At 42.0% G+C, this 21442-nt stretch overlaps 1 protein-coding gene across 1 annotated transcript in view; it reads right to left on the reverse strand.

The window, feature by feature from the left end:
* SMG1 (SMG1 nonsense mediated mRNA decay associated PI3K related kinase) overlaps window positions 1-21210 on the reverse strand; it is a gene marked incomplete in the record, with an annotated part of 420057 nt that extends 398847 nt beyond the window's left edge. The window contains 3 exon segments of the mRNA XM_077448938.1: window positions 597-746; window positions 908-1071; window positions 21018-21210. Of these exon segments, the coding sequence (XP_077305064.1) occupies window positions 597-746; window positions 908-1071; window positions 21018-21094 (391 nt within the window).
* Window positions 21211-21442: the final 232 nt, after the last annotated feature.

Consider the following 21442-nt stretch of genomic DNA (forward strand, 5'->3'; position numbering starts at 1 on the left):
GACTGCATTAAGTGCTGTGTTAATTAACATGTTAATTATATATTTGTCTTTTAAGTTGTGCTGGGGGGAGGGAGGAAGTATCCATGAGGCTACCCTACCTCGTTATCTAACCCCTTGTGTTAAAAGTGTATAAAAAGGCTGTATTCTGTCCAATAAAGCATTCAAGATTCTACAAGCTATTTTCAGCTAGACTTGTATTCAATGCAGCTATAATAATATATAGCCCTCTGATGGTCAGAATCTGTATTACTAACGGAAGCACTCAGTGGAGTGTGGGATAGGATCCTTCACAGTTATGCACAGCTGCATAAGATTCTATGTACACCAGTTTTCGTAAATCTCCCTCAGTAAGTTGGTGATCTGGAAAGGAATGCCCTGGGGATTGTACAGGTGGGGGTAAAAAGTATAAGGATAGCTGAAGTACCCAAGTATAACACATAAAAATACAAATTTTATTAAAGTACAAAATGCAATATACAAACACCACCTAAAAACAATAGATAGGACACATAGTACATATACAGTTGCTAGTTTTCAGAACACACAGACTAACCGTGAAAAAAATAAATAAAAATAAAATAAAAAATAAAACTTACCCTGGGATTTCCTCATATCTTTTGTGGCTAAAGCACGGTTTCCATGCTGGACAGTGAAATCAGGGCTTACATTGTTAACCCTCAGCTCTTGCCCCAACGACTTCCGACCAAAAGCATTTTCACCAGATCCTCCATTGACACTGTAGCCATCTAGAACCAAGAGCAAACATTTTTATTATTTTTTTTTAAATACAAAGTGGTAAATTCACAACATGCTAGCTCAAAAAAGAGGCTTGTTTGACAGAAAGCTTTATGAAATACCCATTTAACTATGCTATGTAATAACGATAATGCGGTTCTAGCTTCCATACCTTCCTCTTCGTTGTGCACATCAGAAGACACCGTGACATCATCATGCTTTTGTCGAGAAAGCCCGGCTGAATTGGAAGTATTTGATCCATATGAGGCAGAATTGCCCCGGTCTCTGGAGGTAGAGTATTTTAAATTGTCTTGGTCGGCTGAAGCACTTTCAGGTCTATAAAACAAAACACCAACATACAAATATAATTTAAGTACATAACCAAGAAGACACAGATATATTCCTAAAAAATAATATAACCGAAAAGTGAAAGAAGGTGCACTTATAAAGTATTGATTACAACATTCACTGTTGGTAAATCATTCACGGTATTTTTATTTTTTTTTCTTTAAAGCACATTTATCAGGATAACTTGCCTGCAGTAATGATTCACTGCTTTGGGGTAAATAAGTTTTAGAATGCAATACCTTAGAATGGGGATCAGCAACCTGTAGATCGCGGCCAGGTGACTGGTAGATCGCAGTCTGGGCTTGCTGACCTGCCATTCCAGAGCAAAACAGAGTGCAATGCTGTGGGACTACTTGTAAAGTTGGAGCTATAGTAAGGAGCAAGAATAGCATAAGCTGATGCTTCCTCTGTAGTGCTGGCTTCTGTCCCATGTGGCGTAATGCCAACTGCAATCCACTCCTTATCCCAGCTAGTGGTCTTCAGAGTGGTGCCAGCAGCAGGAAAGAAGAGGTACTTAGGTCAGTGTAAAGCAATACACTGGTCATAATAGTATAGGGCTGCTTTCATACTGATGCGCAGTGCACCTGTAGCTTTCCCAAGGGTTTGCTCACATAGCCATAGACTTCTATTATATCCTGCGGGTTTGGTGCACTTTCTGAAAAGATCAAACAGTTTTGGTCCGCTCAGAAAGTGCAAAAGTGCACCACACCTGCAGGATATAATAGAAGTCCATGGCTAAGCACAGCTAACTTAGGAAGGCTGCAGATGCACAGTAAAGGTTAATTTGACATTTGTAATTTGGGGGGGGGGGGGGGGGTGTTGGTGCCCTGCAACCTTGTTGTACAGCAAACAAGGGGTAGTATTGTGTTGCTTTCTCACCATATGCTAAAGCATATGGTTTTACCACTCACAATCCTTACCCCCTTTAGCCGCTGAAGCAGCAGCCACCAAAGTACACATGCACAGCAGGAATTAAGCACCCTGTTGCTTTTGGTGGGTACCAACACTTGCCAATTGCAACCCATTCAAGTAAATCGGGCCCCACAACGTCATGCTTCTGTGGAGTCCAAGGGGTTAAACCCCCCCCCCAGAAGCATGCAGGTTAGAAATTTTTTTTATTATATATATATATATATATATATATATATATATATATATATATATATATATATATATATATATATATATATATATATATATATATATATATATATAATTTTTTTTTTTCTCAAATGATTCTAAAATGCAAAAAACACGGCATATAAACTCAGCAAAATGGACATTTTAAACGTGGGTTACTATCTGTAAAGTTAAATCATTCAGGAGAGGTTGTAAAAACTTTCTGTGTACATTCTCTACTAGTGCTGACAATGTTGTGAAAAACTGACCATTTTTTTCTTTTGACAGCTGAGTGAGCAGAGAACTCTACACTTGTTACATGAATAAGTAAATCCGGAAATTTTGCATAGAGATGGGGGGGGGGGGGGGGTGGAGTTAAATCGAGATCGCAATTTTAAAACAATCGTGCAGCTCTACTGTCCCGTCAATGGACGCAGCAGCAGGACTCAGGAGCATGCCCCCACGAGTGCCCCCAGGGAGTGCGGCTTTGTGGGGGTACTCAAGAGGAGGAGCCAGGAGCACCGCTGGGAGAACCCAGAAGAGAAGGATCAGGGCCTCCTGTGCAAAACCCTTGCAATAGAGGTGGCAAGTATGACATGTTATTTAGCCACTTGCCGACCGGCTCACCCCGATATATGTCGGCAGAATGGCGCAGCTGCGCAAAACAATGTACGAGTACGTTGTTCCCTTTAAGAGTCACCTGCGGCATGCCCGTGGATCCCGATACGCATGGCAGACGGGTGCGATTGCCCCTGGCCACCTGCGAACGCGGGCATGAGAGCCAGCACGGAGATTTGTGGGTGTAAACACACAAATGCCTGTTCTGTCAGGAGAGGGGAGACATAGCGACAAAATAAAGGTTTGGGAGTTTGTGTGAGGCCAAGATGTGGAACATCAGGTGCCTCCATCACCGTTTGCTATTAGCATGGGGAGAAAGTTTGAGACTTTATAGGAATTGGCAACATGAAGTAAAAGAATATCCTAACAACATTGTGTCATCTCATATATACAATGGCATAAACATAGTTGAAAAAAATAAAATAAAAACGAATAGTGCAATGTGCTTTATATTCCACTCAGTACCCTTATAACTTCCAATAGACTTTTTTTTGCACTAAGGCCGCGTACACACGCGCGGACTGTTCGCCCAACTTTGTCCGTCCAACAGTTTCGGCAAACAGTCCGCTCAAACTTAGCATGGACGGACATGGCCACACACGACGGACGAACAGTTTGCTGAAACCGTGCGCGATGACGTGAACGGCACGTACGACGGGACGAAAAATACGACGTCCTATACACTGCATTATAGCTTTCGGCGTGAAAATCCTTTCTGAGCATGCGCGCAACTTTGTTTGACGAACAAGCCTACACACGAGCGGACTGTTCGCTGAAACACTGTTCAGCGGACAAAGTTGGACGAACAGTCCGCCCGTGTGTACGCGGCCTAACAGTGCTTTTGCTGATTTTTGATATCACTATACATGGAGATAAAATCTTCACATTTATCCACTTCTGTGCTTCTACAAATATCCTCGTGTCAGCGCCACCGGTTGTGCCCTCACCTTATAGGCTTATTAATAGCGCCCAAGATCACAACCACTCCTCTGATTGGCCTCCTTAGATTTTCCTCCTTCATAGAGCTCACATCACAAGGTGTTCCGCTTCCTTATTGTTAACCATTGGCCTCCACTCACATAGCCCACATGTAAGGTACAAAGCTTACAATAGGGTTACGGCAGAGTACGGCCGGGTATTGGTTGAGCATGGATGGATGTGACTGCAATTGTCACAGAGCAGCCCTGTGGGCACAACAGATCCACTGCCAGAATAAAATAGCACAGTGGGTGAGATCCCTGCATCCACATCCCTTGTAGATACAAGGATCAGTTTTTTTCTGGTGGGGGTGGGAGGAGCCAAAAATAAAGACAACTTTTTGCATATACCCTTGCTTTGGGCAAACTGACTACTGAGGTGTGCAGATCAGTTTGTCTAATCTATAGCGTGATGCAAACCCAAACATTTATTTCTGCCATTTGGTACTCTCCTAATATGATGAATTATGACTGACCAGTGAGGAAATATTTGCTTCACTTATTAACTTGCAACATTTTACTTGAGAACAGCAAAATGAGTTCATGGTGGATTAAGGCCTCAATTCTAAATGGCAAGAACATACATGCATTTCTAGGACATTTCTAAATGCGTACAAATGCATGTAATGATTTTAAGTGGTATATTTCACACTGTGCACTTTATCTGAATTTAGAGAAAATAAATAGTAGGGCTGAAACTACTAATCGGCATCATCAATTAAGAAAACTGTTGCCACCATTTTCATAATCGATTAGTTGGTCTGCATACAGAATGTATTCGTTTACATATCAGAAAATACAGTGCAGCACACCTACAGCTCAATACACCGTCCATACATGTCCGTATACACAGTGCAGCACACATACAACTCAGTAAATAGTGCATACAGTAAGTGCCTGAGAAGTTGTGAATGTGTGAGGAGCAATACCTCGTGGGACATGTAGTCCTGAGCAGAAAAGTGAAGCAAGTGATTGTAAAAGGCAGATTTTTTTTTTTTAACCTTGCTATAGGGGCACTCCATTCTATACTTTGTGGCTTGCTATAGGGGCAGTCTGAACACAGGAGGAGGATCCAGAAATATTGGCAGGGGACCCCAGAAGGAGAATCAGGGATGCTCTGTGCAAAACCATTACACAAAGCACGCAAGTATGACAAAGTTGTTTAACTGCTTCCCGACCAGCCGCCACAGACTGCGGCAGGTTGGCTCCACTGCCGTCGTAGCTGTATGTCGGTTGTTGTAAGACCACTAGGTTGGTGCACACAATCGCTCCACACAGACAGAACAGAGGTCTGTCAATGTAAACATAGATTTTTGTACTACTTCCGGACCGCCCAGTGTACATATACTGCGGCAGGGCGGCACGGCTGCGCAAAACATACCTGTACTTTGTTTGCACTTCCTGGTCTGGGGTGTGCGCACACGCCACCGGCGATCTGCTCCCACTGATTGGATAAAGCTGGGAGGCAAGCGGGCCCGGCGGCCACCAGCCACCCACGATTGCTCAGGGAATGACAGAACTCTGCCTTGTTCACACCGTTCTGTCAGAGTAAGAGATCTGCGATTCCAACTAATCAGGAACTCTGATATCTCCTCCCTTTGTCTAGGGTCAGTATCCCCCCCCCCCCAGTTATAAAGTACACATTTAACCCTTTGATTGCCCCAGATGCTAACCCCCTCCCCGTCAATGCATTGTTTTTTAGCACTGATCACTGTATTAGTGTCCCTGGTCCCCAAGAAGTGTCACAGTCCCGCTAAAAATTGCTGATCTCCACCATTACTATTAAAAAATAAAAATTAAAAATTCCTTAAATCTCAGTTTGTAGATGCGCAAAAGTTATCGCAAATCAATATACGCCAATTGGGATTTTTTTTTTACCAAAAATATGTAGCAGAATACAAACTGGCCTAAATTGATGAAGACATTTTACTTTACACATTTTTACTGGATAGGTTTTATAGCAGAAAGTAAAAAATAGGCTTTTTAATTACAGCTTCCCTGTAAAATCCTTTTCTTGGAGTACATCAAAGGACAGAGAGCCTCAAGTAATTACTTAATGGGTTATGGGCCACCTTCAGGTGTTGACATTGGTATACCCAATCAAGGAAGTTCACTCCCTATATAAGCCCTCCTTCCAGGAGCACATCAGTTTTTGTAGTAAAGCAATATACTCAAACCCCAAAAGAGGGGAGGGACCTCTGTGCCCAAAGGATTTTACAGGTAAGCTGTAATAAAAATCATATTTTGTTTATCATACATCATGGGACACAGAGCCCAAGTAATTACTTAAGGAACGTCCCATAGCAACATTACTTGAGGGGAGGGAGAGAACCCGCAGGGCAGGGGTTGACAAATTTGCTTGGAATCTAGGAGCCAGCTAAAAAAGTTAGGAGCCAGGTCCGTGACGGCGATCTGGACCTGTCCCTGGCCTGACATGGAGACGAGTGAGGGGAAGATAGCGCCCCCAGCCCCTCACCTGTCTCCAAGTCATTGCCCATAGCTCTTAGAGGGACATTTTATTTATTTTTTTCAAATGACAAATTTTTTTTAAATTGCGTTTTAGTGTAAATATGAGATGTGAGGTCTCTCTGACCCCAGATCTCATATACAAGAGGACCTGTCATGCTTTTTTCTATTACAAGGGATTTTTACATTCCTTGTAATAGGAATAAAAGTGACACACATTTTTTTTTTTTTTTTTTTTAAAGAACAGTGAAAAAAATAAAAATAAAAGTAAAAAAAATAAATAAATATTTTAAACGCGCCCTGTCCCACCAAGCTTTCGTGCAGAAGCGAACGCAATGTGAGGTATCGCTGCGATCGGTAGAGTGAGAGCAATAATTCTAGCCCCAGACCTCCTCTGTAACTTAAAAAGTGCAACCTGTAGAATTTTTTAAATGTCGCCTATGGAGATTTTAAAGGGTAAAAGTTTGTCACCATTCCATGAGCGGGCGCAATTTTGAAGCATGACATGTTTGGTATCGATTTACTCGACGCAACATTATCTTTCACAATATTAAAAAAAATTGGGCTAACTTTACTGTTGTCTTATTTTTATTTTTTTTATTAAATACATTTTCCCCAAAAAAGTGCACTTGTAAGTCCACTGTGCAAATACGGTGTGACAGACAGTATTGCAACGACCACCATTTTATTCTTTAGGGTGTTAGAATAAAATATATATATATAATTTTTAGGGGTTCTGAGTAAAGGGAAGGAAGATAGGCTGGCAGGCAGGGAAAATTAGCATTGCATCCATTCGCATTGCTGGTTGTAATTCCAACGGCCACCACAAGAGGGCGCCAGATTCCAGAAGGAACCATAGGATCGTAGAAGGCCTCAAAGCACACACCGCTCCTTCACCGCTCCAAAGAAGCTGCTGGCAGGACTTTTTTCTGACGTCCTGCCAGCGCACCGCTGTAGTGTGAAAGCCCTTGGGGTTTTCACACTACACACAATGGTGCAGCTTCTTTAGGGCGTTTTGCAGGCACTATTTCTAACGCTATAGCGCCTGCAAAACGCCCTGGTGTGAAAGGGGTCATAAACACCCTTAATGACCAGACCAATTTTCAGCTTTCGGTGCTCTCACATTTTGAATGACAATTAGTCATGCAACACTGGGCCTATATGAAATTTTTGTCCTTTTTTTCACACAAATGGAGCTCTCTTTTGGTGGTCTTTAATCACCGCTAATTTTTTTATTTTTTGTGCTATAAAAGAAAAAAATACAGAAAATTCTGTAAAAAAAAAAAATGCATTTTTCTTTGTTTCTGTTATAAAATTTAGCAGATTAGTAATTTTTTCTTCATAAATTTTGGCCAAAATTTATACTACTACATATCTTTGGTAAAAATAAGTACAAATTGGTGGATATTATTTGGTCTTTGTGAAAGTTATAGAGTCCACAAGCTATGGTGCCAATATCTGAAAATTGATCACACCTGAAGTACTGACGGCCTATTTCAATTCTTGAGACCCCAACATGCCAGAAAAGTACAAATACCCCCCAAATAACCCCTTTTTGGAAAGAAGACATTCCAAGGTATTTAGTAAGAGGCATGGTGAGTTTTTTTCCACAATTCTTTGCAAAAATCAAGATTTTTTTTTTTTCCTTTTTTTTTTTTTTTACAAAATTGTCATATTATCAGTTTATTTCTCACACAGCATATGCATACCACAAATTACACCCCAAAACACATTCTGCTATTACTCCCGAGTACGGCGATACCAAATGTGTGAGACTTTTACACAGTGTGGCCACATACAGAGGTCCAACATGCAGGGAGCGCCATCAGGCGTTCTGGAGCACCCAGGACAATTCTGACATTTGTCTCCTACATGTAAAAATCATCATTTATTTGCTAAAAAATAACATAGAATCCCAAAACATTATATATGTTTTTTTAGCAAACACCCTGGAGAATACAATGGTGGTCGTTGCAACTTTTTATCCTGCACGGTATTTGCGCAGCAATTTTTCGAATGCTTTTTTTTGGAAAAAAAAAAGTTTTGTGCTAAAAAAAATAAAAAATAAAAAAAAAACCCACAGTAAAGTTAGCCCAATTTTTGCATAATGTGAAAGATGAAGTTACGCTGAGTAAATAGATACCGAACATGTCACTCTTCAAAATTGCACACGCTCGTGGAATGGCGCCAAACGTCGCTACTTAAAAATCCCCATAGGCGACGATTAATTTTTTTTACTGGTTATATGTTTTGAGTTACAGAGGAGTTCTAGGGCTATAATTATTGCTCTCGCTCTAAAGTTCGCAGCGATACCTCACATGTGTGGTTTGAACACCGTTTTCATATGTGGGCGGGACTTACGTATGCGTTTGCTTCTGCATGCGAGCACATGGGGACAGGGGCGCTTTAAAAAAAATAAAAAAATTTTTATTGTTCATTTTACTTTATTTTAGTTAGACATTTTTTCCCCCAAAAATACATTTTTTGATCACTTTTATTCCTATTACAAGGAATGTAAACATCCCTTGTAATAGGAATATGGCATGACAGGTCCTCTTTACAGTGAGATATGGGGTCAATAAGACCCCGCATCTCACCTCTAGGCTGGGAAGCCTGAAAAAAAAAAAAAAAACTCTGGCTTTGATCGTACTGGCGAGTCGGTAGAAGCACCGGAGGGCGGCGGGAGGGGGGGGGGGTGGGGATGTCTATGGCTGGGTATTGCAGGGTATCACCGACTATGGCTGGGTATCTCAGAGTATGGCGTTGCAGGGCATTGGCGTTGCAGGGCATTGGCGGGCGTTGCAGGGCATTGGCGGGCGTTGCAGGGGTTAATTTTCAGTGAGCAGCGATGTGGGCACTGCAGGTGCAGCCCACAGCGCTGCTGACACCGATCTCTTCCCCCTCCGCTGTACCGATCGGTACAGAGAGGGAAAGGGAGGAACCGGCGTCATAAGATGATGCCGGTTTGTTTACAAGTGATCGCTCCGTCATTTGACGGAGCGATCACGTGGTAAACGGCCGCAATGAGCGGCCGTTTACCGTGATCCGTGATGCGCCGGGTCCTGTGGACCCGGCGGTCACGGATGCTCTCGAGTGCGTGCCCCAGGGGGCACGCGAGAGCGGAATTCTGGGAGGACGTCATAGGACGGCCTCCCAGAGTTAAACAACCGCCCTGTAGCCATCATTCGGCTATGGGCCGGCTGTTAAGTGGTTAAATAGATTTAGGGCTGCAACTAACGATTATTTTCATAATCAATTAGTTGACTGATTATTGTTTTCGATTAATCGGTTAATAACCTTTATAAAAAAAATTTAAAAAACAAAAAAATAAAAAGTCGGTCAAATTGACGTTCATTTTCAACCCCAGTGATGGGAAAATTTGGAAATAGAATTCTTTCATTCAGTGAATGTACAAAGATTTTTCATCTGAATATTCTCATCATAAAATTGATCCGTGAGGCCAGCATAAAGGCTCGGTACACACCTATGCAGTTTTTGCTTTTGCTCTGTTTCTGCAGTGCTTTTTGCGCACGTGATTTTATTGCAATTTGCGGTTTTTGCATTTTTTGTTTGGGCCGATTAAAAAACACAAATTGCTGCAAAAACACATTGCGTCCTTTTCTGCAGCTTCTCCATCGAAGTATATTGAACCAAAAAAAGCAGTTTTGCGTTAAAAGTCCCCGACCATTTCCAAATATGCAGTGGTTGAAAAAAAGCACAGATATGAATGTGTCTTATAGGAAACCATGTAAATGAACTGTAGTGTGTTTCTACAAAAAGCACCAACACATAGATGTAAACCAGGTCTAAGACATTAAGTAACATAATGGGGTTAAAAAAAAAAAAATAAAATAAATTAGCCCTTTTATATTACAAAAAAGCAGATAATCACTACTGGAAGGGGTTCTTTTTTTACTGTAGAACAGTGAAAGTAATATTTACAGTAGTGATTATATTTTTGTACTATAAAGGGCTCATTTTAGTTTTTAACCCCATTATGTTACTGGCCAATTAATCGATTCGATGTCGAATAATCGATTAGTTTCAGCTCTAAATAGATTCTCACTGCTCTCACCACATCAAGACAATATAGTGACTTTTCTTCCCTGGAACATGGTTTTGGAAAAAACGATGGCAGGACAATATCTTGGTTCAGATGAAAACCTGAAACCACTTCTGGCAAAAAGCCTGGACGAGGGCGCAACACCACTCAGTCCTCGTGAATAACAACATGTGGTTCTTTACAAGAAAGAGCAGCCAAATTCAAAAACCCTCCTTGCTGAGGAAATAGCAACCAAATATACCAGCTTCCTTGTCAGGACTAAAGGAATATGCTGTACCGGTTCAAATGGCTGTTTTTGTAACACTGACAAAACTAAGTTAAAGCACCAAAGGCTTAAGGGAATTTAAACCGGTTGATTAATCTGCATCACTCTTCGCATTAAAACCCCAGACTAAGAATGCATAGCACAGTGTCGCACAGTGGTGTAATTATCAGTTAAAGAAACAGTGCCGTATCGCAAAAAAATGGCCTGGTCATTAAGGGAGTAAATTGTTCAAGGGCTGAAGTGGTTAATATAAAAGATGTTCAGTGAGGGGGGAAAAAAAAAGTATTTGATCCCCTGCTGATTTCGTACATTTGTCCACTGAAAGAAAATGATCAGTCTATAAATTTTAAATGGTTTGTTTATTTTAATAGTGAGAGAACAAAAGTTCAGAAAAACGCATTTAAAAAAAAAAAAAAAAAAAAAAAAAAAAAAAAAAAGTTAAATTGATTTGCATTTTGAATGAGAGAAATAAGTATTTGATCCCCTATCAGCAAGATTTTTGGCTCCCAGATGTCTTCTCTACAGATAACGAGCTGAGATTAGGAGCCCTCTCTTAAAGGGAGTGCTCCTAATCTCAGCTTGTTAACTGTATAAGACACCTGTCCACAGAAGCAGATTCCAATCTCTCCACCATGGCCAAGACCAAAGAGCTGTCCAAAGATGTCAGGGACAAGATTGTAGACCTACAAGAACATCGTCAAGCAGCTTGGTGAGAGGGTGAAAACAGTTGGTGTGATTATTCACAAATGGGAGAAGCACAAAATAAATTGTCAATCTCCCTCGGTCTGGGGCTCCATGCAGGATCTCAACTCGTGGAGTTTCAATGATCATGAGAATGGTTAGGAATCAGCTCAGAACTACACAGGAGAATTTTGATAATGATCTCAAGGCAGCTGGGACCATAGTCCCCAAGAAAACAATTGGTAACATACTATGCCTCGAAGGACTGAGATCCTGCAGCGCCTGCAAGGACCCCCTGATTAATGCCGGCCATACACGGTTCGAATTTCGAAAGAATTTTCTTTTGAAAATCGTATCTAAGAATTTTCGTATGAATTTCGCACCATTAGTGGGCTGCAGCAACAGCCGATTTTCGTGCGGAAATAAAATTTGAGGAATCGGACATGTTGGAAATTTTTAGAAAAACGAACGATTTTCTAATCAATGATGGGAGAATCGTGCGAGAAACGTAATAAGAAAAGAAAATGTACGGAGATAAAAGAAAATGTACGGAGATAAAAGAAGATTCTCCGCCAAGAAAATTCTTTTCTGTAGCAACATGAGGTGAAATTGAAGGATTGGTCGGCCGAATTTCGAAAATCAATGGTGGCATCATCGGATCACAAAAAAAAACGAATTTTCTGATTTTGAAAAGAAAATTCGTTCGAAATTCGACCGTGTATGGCCTGCATAAGAAAGCACACGTACAGGCCCATCTGAAGCTTGCTAATGAACATCTGAATGATTCAGAGAACTGGGTGAAAGCGTCGTGGTCAGAGGAGACCAAAATCAAGTTCTTTGGCATCAACTCAACTTGCTGTGTTTGGAGGAGGAGAAATGCTGGTTGTGACTCCAAGAACACCACCCCCACCGTCAAATATGGAGGTGGAAACATTATACTTTTGGGGGGGGTTGGGTTTTCCTGCTAAGGGGACAGGACAACTTCACCGGATCAAAAGGGACGATGGCCAGGGCCACGTACCATCAAATCTTGGGCGAGAACCTTCTTCCCTCAGCCAGAGCATTGAAAATGGGTATTCCAGCATGACAATGACCCAAAAACTACAGCCAAGGCAACAAAGGAGGGTCTCAAGAAGAAGCGCATTGGCCTAGCCAGTTCCCAGACCTTAATCCCATAGAAAATATGTGGAGGGAGCTGAAGGTTCGAGTTAACAAACCTCAGTCTTAATGACTTGGAGAAGATCTGCAAAGAGGAGTGGGACAAAATCCCTCCAGAAATGTGTGCAAACCTGGTGGCCACCTGCAAAAGAAATGTCTGACATCTGACTGCCAACAAGGTTTTTGCCACCAAGTACTAAGTAATGTTTTGCAAAGGGATCAAATACTTATTAAAATGCAAATCAATTTATAACTTTTTTTTTCCCAATGCATTTTTCTGTATTTTTTTTGTTATTCTGTCTATTAACCACTTAAGGACCAAAAGGATCCCCCCCCCCCCTTAATGACCAGGCCATTTTTTGCAATTACAGCACTACGTCGCTTTAAATCAACAATTGCGCAACACTGTACCCAGTTTCACAGTATAAATGAACCCCTTATAGTAGTTATGAGTTCTTGTACTCCAATTGGCTAATTTTAGTTTTTTTAACCCCATCATGACATGCGATACAAAAATCATGCTGCTGCTGCTAAAGGTCTTATGCTGATCATACATGCAATTTTTAGACGAGAATATTTGTACGAAAATTCTTTCTACATTCGACGAATGTCATTCAAAAAATTCACTTGCTTTTGACATAGTTTTAAACAATGTAATTTCTGAGCAAAAACCATATACACTGTTCAAAAATTTGTTCGAACAGAATTTTTTTTTTTTTCCTACTCCTTTGAATTTTCCTGTTACTGTGGTCAAAAAACGAACATGCATTTGACCGCAATGATTATAAAATCGAACGTTCTTAAACTTTTTGAAAGAAAAGTTTGTTCATGTATGGCCAGCATAAGTGACAGCAGGCACTGGTAGCTTGCTACCTACCTATGACAAGGGAGTCTGTCATGCATAATATTAGGGCTGAAACAACTAATCAATATAATCAATGAAGATAGCTGTCAACTATTTTCATAATCAATTAGTGGGTCAGCCGATTAGTTGGCCTGCACACAGAATACATTATTTCTTTATATATCAGAAAATACAGTGCAACACATGTACAGCTCAGTACACTGTCCATAAATGTCAGCATATACAGTGCAGCCCACATACAGTTCAGTAAGTGCCTGAGAATGTGTGAGGAGCAATGCATCATGGGACATGTAGTCCTGGGCAGGAAAAGGAAGTGTGCGATTCTAAAGTTAGAAGTATTTATTCCTTGCTATAGGGCAGTGATGGCGAACCTTGGCACCCCAGATGTTTTGAAACTACATTTCCCATGATGCTCATGCACTCTGCAGTGTAGTTGAGCATCATGGGAAATGTAGTTCCAAAACATCTGGGGTGCCAAGGTTCGCCATCACTGCTATAGGGCTACTCTATGCCAGGGGACTCCAACCCCCCCCCGCCATCTGGCCGCTTGTATGTTCTCTGCAGCCCACAGCTCACTCAAGACACTGAAAATAAAATGCTTCCACCTGAGGGGCAGGAGTCTGCTTGTCAGATTTACACACAACCCTGGTGGCAGTGGAACTGGGTTAACCCTTCATAGTAGTGATTATCTGCAGTTTTTGTATTATAAAAGGGCTACATGTATCGATTTTTGGACAAGATTATTTGTCTGAAGATATATACGAAAATTCTTTGTATATGCGATGAATGAACGAATGTTAGAACATTTCTCATGCTTTTAACATTCAAATTTAAAATTAACCACTTGCTTACTGGGCATTTAGGGCCCCCCCCCTTCTTTTTTCAAAAATACATTTAAAAAAAAAAAAAAAAAATTGCTGATGGGCACAGATAAGACAACACTGAGGGGTGGCACCGATGGCCACTGTTAGGTGACACTGATAGGCAGCACTGGTGATATGGCCCTGATTGGTGACATTTATAGGTGGCGCTGCTGGGCACAAAAGCCTCTGCTACCAGCGTGAGGCGGAAAAAATAGCAGATTACTGGCTCTGTTTACATCACATGACCAGCTGATCTTATGCCGATCTGTGATCAGCCTCACCGATCACTAGGGCTGCAACTAACGATTATTTTCATAAACGATTATTGTTTCGATTAATCGGTTAATAATCTTAAGAAAAAGTGTTGTGTATAATTTAGTTAATATGTAAAGTTTTTTTTAAAAAAAAGGCAATTCAATTCATTCTTAAATATCTTTGTATGCAGTGGTAAAAAAAAAAAAAACAACATTATATATGGTAGAGTATACTTTATATACTACTATTAGAGGAGATATACTGTATATATCACTATTAGAGAATATGTACTGTATATACTATTAAAAGGGTGAATCTGGTAAATATCAGACTCAGCTCAAATCTTTTCTAAATACCCAGCGGCTGAAAAAAAAAGTACAGATGTGAACGTGTCCCATAGGAAACCATGTAAATGAACTGTGGTGCGTTTCTGCAAAAAGCACCAAAAAACACATAGATGTGAACCAGGCCTAAGACGTTTTGGAACATAATGGGGTTAAAAAAACTAAAATTAACCCTTTATTGTAAAAAATAAAAAAGCAGATAATCACTACTGTAAGGGGTTAATATTTTTACTGTAAAACTGCGGAATATTTACAGTAGCAATTACTTTCTTTTTGTTCTATAAAGGGCTCATTTTTTTAACCCCATTATGTTACTGGCCAATTAATTGATTATGCAAATAGTAATCGATTAATTTCAGAATCGATTAGTTGTTTCAGCCCTACTGATCACAGAGCGTGCAGGCCGCTCGAGCATTGGGAGGATGTCTGAACGCCCTCCCGACAAAGTAGGGCCGTGCTGCAGACGTCTTTTGGCTATAGCGCGGACAGTAAGAGGTCACTGTAATTTCTGAACGAAAACTACATACACTGTCCAAAAATTTGTTTGACATAGAAACATTTTATAGTCTGCTCCTTTGAATTTTCCCCAACACTGTGGTTGAAAACTAATGTCAATTTGACTCCCACTAACAATTTGAAAAATGACCAAACGTTCTTAAAATAAAAATGACTTAAAAATGTGTTTGTGTATGGCCAGCATAAGTGAAAGCAGGCCCAGGTAGCTTATAGATATATCTACCTGGCTATGACAAAGGATTCGGTCATGCATTACAATACTGTCTAAAAAAAATAAAAATAAAATCACTGTTTTAGGGCTTTTTAATTTGGTTTTCCTTTAACCACTTCCCTACCCACCCATAGTCATATGATGCCCACAGATGGGATCTCCCATCCTGGGTGGGCGTCATATGATATCCTCCCATTCCCGGCCACCTAGGGGGTCCGCTTGCCTGGGAACACAGCAGGACCGTGGATCTGTGTATATAAACACACAGCTCCACGTCCTGTCAGTGGAGAGGAGACCGATGGTGTGTTCCCAGTACAGAGGAACACCGATCGGTCTCCTCCCCTTGTGAGTCCCCTCCCCCCACAGTTAAAGTCATTCCCATAGGGAACATATTAACCGCTGCAACGTCCCCTGTTAACCCCTTCCCTGCCAGTCACATTTACACAGTAATCAGTGCAATTTTATAGAACCGATCACTGTGTAAATGTGAATGGCCCCAAAAATGTGTCAAAAGTGTCCGTCACAAAAAAAAGCCATAAATATATCCTTTATTTTGTAGATGCTATAACTTTTGCGCAAACCAATCTATATACGCATATTGCGATTTTTTTTTACCAAAAATATGTAGAAAAAAAAATAAAAAATAAAAATCGGCAGAGGTGATCAAATACCACCAAAAGAAAGCTATTTGTGGGGGGAAAAAAAAAAAATACGGCAATTTTGTTTGGGTGCACGACCACATAATTGTTTGTCAGTTAAAGCAGCGCTGTGCCGAATCGCAAAAAGTGCTCTGGTAAGGAAGGGGGTAAAATCGTCCGGGACTGAAGTTGATCTGAGTGACGAGAGACAGTGAGAGTATACATATATACACACACACTGTATTTCTGCTGTCTATTATTCTCAGAGAGGATTTGTTTTTTGTTCCCCAACTATATAGCTGAGATATCTAAAACATATTGATTGGTTTGCACAAAAGTTATAGCATCTACAAACTATAGGAAAGACTTATGGCATTTTATTTATTTATTTTTTATTTTTTTTACACTAGTAATGGAGGTGATCTGATTTTTAGTGGTATTGCGACGGACACTTGACACATTTTCGCGACCATTGACATTTATACAGCGATCAGTGCTAGAAAAATGCACAGATTACTGTGTAAATTACACTGATAGGAAAGGGTTTAACACTAGGGGGGCGATCAAGGGGTTAAATGCATGTTCCCTCAGTGTGTTCTAACTCTATGGGGATAGGACTGAGTAGGAGAGGAGACATTTCGCTGTTCCTGCTTACTAGGAACAAACGACATGTCTACTCTGACAGCACAGGGATTTGTGTGTTCACACAGACACACACACACCATGCTGGCACTCGTGAACACAATCGCTGCCAGCCACGCACATCGGGTCACCCGTCATGCAGCGGCCACATCCCTCCACCGGCTCTTAAAGGAACTCTGTATGCGGTTTCGCACATCGGTGCCATTGTGCTGCAGTATTTGTACATGAGCCAGTCGGGAACCAGTTAACTAAAAATTGATTTCTGCAAATTGATTTGAGTTTCAGCCTCTAAAATAGAGAGATAGAGATATATCTTCTTTTAGAGTGGATTAGATATTTTGTTCCTAACCACTACAATACAGGGCACTTTCACCCCCTTCCTTCCCAGCCCAATTTTCAGCTTTCATCTCTAGCGCTTTCAGTGACAATTGCGCGGTCATGCTAGACTGTACCCAAATTAAATTTTTATCATTTTGTTCGCACAAATAGAGCTTTATTTTGGTGTTATTTATTCAGGACTCCGTTTTTTTTTTTTGTGATATAAGCGCAAAAAAAGCAGAAATTTGGAAAAAAAACAATATTTTCCTTTTTCTATTTGAAAAGAAATCCAATAAAATCAAATTTTGTCATAAATTTAAGCCAAAATGTATTCTGCTACATGTTTTTGGTAAAAAAAATTCAGTTAAGTGTATAATAATTGGTTTGTGTGATCAGGGACATATGTAGGCAAATGATCACGTACATATGTGTGCAGATAATCATTAGGACATGTGATTTTAGTGGGACATGTTTTTATTATTAGCGACGTGTTTTTATTATTTGGGGACATGTGTGTTTTGGGGGACATGTGTGGGGACTGTGTTTGTACTGTGTGGTGTGTTGTGTGTTGACACTAGACTGATGATCAGTGAGTAAAAAAGCTGTAAAAAACAGCTCATACTCACTGATCATCAGCCGGCTGCAGCGTTCTGCTCTCCTCAGCGATGACTTCCGTGTGAGGAGAGGAGAGCCGATTGCCTAGCAACCGGCTGTTTGTTTACATCACATGACGGCCGTGATTGGACACGGCCGTCATGTGATCAGGAGGGCCAATCACAGAGCCCTCCTGCCGATCTGAGATGTGCCGTGTCCGGGTGACACGAGCACATCGGGGCTGCGCGTGCGATCCCGCTACTTCTGAAGGACGTTCCTGAACGTCCTATCAGGAGTAGACAGCTCCCACCCGGCCGTATATATGCATTGGCCGGGTGGGAAGTGGTTAACCATACAGCTGGTTATTTATATTTCCCATGGCATATAGACAGTTAAAGAATAAATTATTTATTCTTTTAACTTACATAATAACCAAGTTACTTTTCAGGTTATCTGATTAAATCAAAACAATAAAAATCGGCCAACTAATCGACTATGAAAATAATTGTTAGTTGCAGCCCTAGAAAATAGAATTCCATGCGTCCAGGGGCAGATTAGGTACTCTGAAAGTATATAAAACACAAGTACATTTATACACAGGAGAATCTGATAGTTTATAATTTCCAGATAACGTCTCCTGCATTTAAATAAACCAAAACACAATAGGCTTGTGTGAATGCAGCCTTAAAGTGGTTGTAAACGCTTACAAACCACTTTGACCTACAGGTAAGCCTAGATTAAGGCTTACCTGTAGGTCCAAGAAATATCTCCTAAACCTATACGGTTTAGGAGATATTTACAAAAAGACAGCCACCGCTATCTACGGCAAATGCTCCGTAGACAGCAGCACGTAGGCGCACTGGGCAGGCCGCAGATCGAAGCATTATGCCGCTCGTGTCGGCTCCCGTACGCATGCGCGGGACTGACGTCATCGCGGCTCCGCCAAATCACAGCACCGGAACAGCGAGACCCGGAAGTCACTCCGGGATACATGGCAGCGGCGAACATGAAGACGGAGGACCGCTTCAGGGGGCTTCATTCTCAGGTAAGTTATTCATTGCCTTGCAGGTTGCTTTTTTTATTTTTTTTCCCCCCCAACTGCCTTTACTTCCTCTTTAAAGTTTATCTAAACCAAAAGATGTTAAAGACTGCAGCTTACCAGTCTTGATTATGTTGGTTGCGTAAGTTTTTTCTTATGCCCCTTACACATGGGGGATCCATTGAGTCTGCCTGCTCAGCGGGGAATCTGTCCACTGGCCCCCCAGCTGAGTGGACAGATGGCTGCTCCCTGTCTGCTCTGCATAAGCCCTGCTCTTCTCTATGGGTGGTTGGATGTAGCACCCGACTCCCATCTGATCCAATCCAACAGATCTCAATCTGTTTTAGCAGACAGAATCAGATCCGATGTCTAGTTTTAAACTAACTGAAGGGTAAGCTGGAGTCCGCCTGAAAATCTGAAGAGCGGACCCAATCGGTCTGCCTGTGTGTTATGGCCCCAAAAGGCAATTCCTGTCCCTTTGCACTTATGCTCATTTCTACACTGTATATGTGTAAGCAGCTATGGTTGTCACAAAGGCTGGACTTCAAATATGTCTGCCTTTCTTCATCTCCATTGCATGGTGGATTGATGGGATTAGTAGTTTACACAAGAAAGAAAAATGTTTTTTGCTTTACTTCTAGCTAACAGGAAGTGACAAGGACACTTCATTTCTGCCAAGATCAGCAGGTATTTTCTGTACTTTCCAATAATTTACTTAGCCTGAATAGGAAGACAACCATTGCATCAAGACTGGCAAGTTGCAATATTACATGTTTTGCTTTTGGATTTAGATATGTGCAATTATAGGCAAAACTTTTTTTTTTAGTTTTTGACAGAATGGAGAGGGATTAGAACACCGGTCAGGTTTGTATTGCTGTCTGTGCCCCATAAGGGAGATCCACACTTTTTGTGCTCTTTACCATTATCAAACGTGAAAGTACAGGAAAATCCCTATTTGTGGTTTGAAAACAGAACTGTATCAGAAGGGAAATCTTCCAATGAGGACGCTAGTTCTGGTGACAACCCACAAGATTTCCTCACTTTCTGTTTTGGCTATAAGACAGGGAGTGAAGGGAAACCTCCCCTATAGGACACTGATGGCCAATAAAAAACAAAAAACTGACAGGGATTATAAGCCACCATTTTCACTACACAAAAGGGGGGGGGGGGGGGGTTTGCTTGTCAGATTTACACACAACCCTGGTGGCAGTGGAACTGGGTTAACCCTTCATAGTAGTGATTATCTGCAGTTTTTGTATTATAAAAGGGCTACATGTAATTGTTCAGGGCACTAGTATTGTTTGAGGCAGTAGAAAGGGCACAACTAGTATTACTCAGAGTAAGGGAAGGGGCACCAGGTGCATTACTCAGGCTAAGGGAAGCGCCAACACTTGCATTATTAAGGGCAGTGGAAGGGGCATCACTAGTATTGACAGTATACAGTAAAACGAGCAAGACCGGTATTACTCTGGGCAGTAGAAGGGGCACCCTTAGTACTAGTATAGGCAGGGGAAGGGGCAGCACCGGTAGTACTCTGGGCAGGGGGAAAGGGGAGCCTTAGTATAATGGGCAGTAGAAGGGGCACCACTGGTACTACTCTGGGCAGTAGAAGGGGCACCATTGGTATTATTATAAGTCAGTAGAAGGGGCACCATTGGTATTATTATAAGCAGTAGAAGGGGCACCATTGGTATTATTATGGGCAGTAGAAGAGGCAGCACTGGCATTACTCTTGGCAGCAGGAGGGGCACCACTGTTACTACTCAGGGCACCACGGGTACTACTCTGGGCAGTAGAAGGGGCATCACTGGTACTACTCTGGGCAGTAGAAGGGGCACCACTGGTATTATTATAAGCAGTAGAAGGGGCAGCACTGGTATTACTCTGGGCAGTAGAAGGGGCATCCTTAGTATTATTATGGGCAGTAGAAGAGGCAGCAAGGCATTACTCTTGGCAGGAGGGGCACCACTGTTACTACTCAGGGCACCACTGGTAGTACTCTGGGCAGCACTATCAATGTTTGGGGTACAGAAAGGGCACTGCTAACCTTGCTGTGGTGGGGGGTCCTAGTTTTGGAGAAGGGCTCCTAGGGAGGCTCTGGGATAGGGCCCTCTTTCTGAGGATCCATAGCCGGTGTATTCCGGTGGCACACAAGCTGAACACATGCTCTATGTCTCCTCAGACCTCCGTGACCGGCCCCATGCCCCCGGTATGTGTCATACATGAGATCCGGCCCTCTAGTGCTCAGCCTGCTCTATGCTGACCCCACACTGGGAAAGCGAGGCCTAGGCCGCCAACTGACCTGGGTTGCCAGTCATTCCAGCTCCGCTGGTACTGCTTGCTGCTGCTCAGCCGAGACCCCGGGGCTCTGCGGCTCATTACCTTCCCCTGGCCGGCATGGCCAGCAGCGGAAGACAGGGCCACTCCGGGGAGCGCGGGGAGGAAGCCGAGGCGGGAGCACTGCTTTCGGTTCCTGCTTCCTGAAGAGGAGGAGGGGAAGGAAGACTCTACACCGTTGTGTGAGTTGCTCTCTCCGAGGCTGATGGCGGATCCCCGCCCCCAGAACTAATTCGCGTCCTCTAACTGGCTAAAGAAAAACCCCGCCTCCATCATGGCCTCTCTCTTAGTGACTAGCTGACAGAGCGGGACCCGCCCCTTCCTCTAATCTAATGTGCGCTCCATAATTGTTCGCTGCTGCCCTCTGCTGGTGCAGGGTGGCCACGCAAG

Source organism: Lithobates pipiens, unplaced genomic scaffold (assembly GCF_037356315.1).
Source record: "Lithobates pipiens isolate NorthernLeopardFrog02 unplaced genomic scaffold, aLitPip1_a1.2 Scaffold_22, whole genome shotgun sequence".
Classification (NCBI taxonomy): domain Eukaryota; kingdom Metazoa; phylum Chordata; class Amphibia; order Anura; family Ranidae; genus Lithobates; species Lithobates pipiens.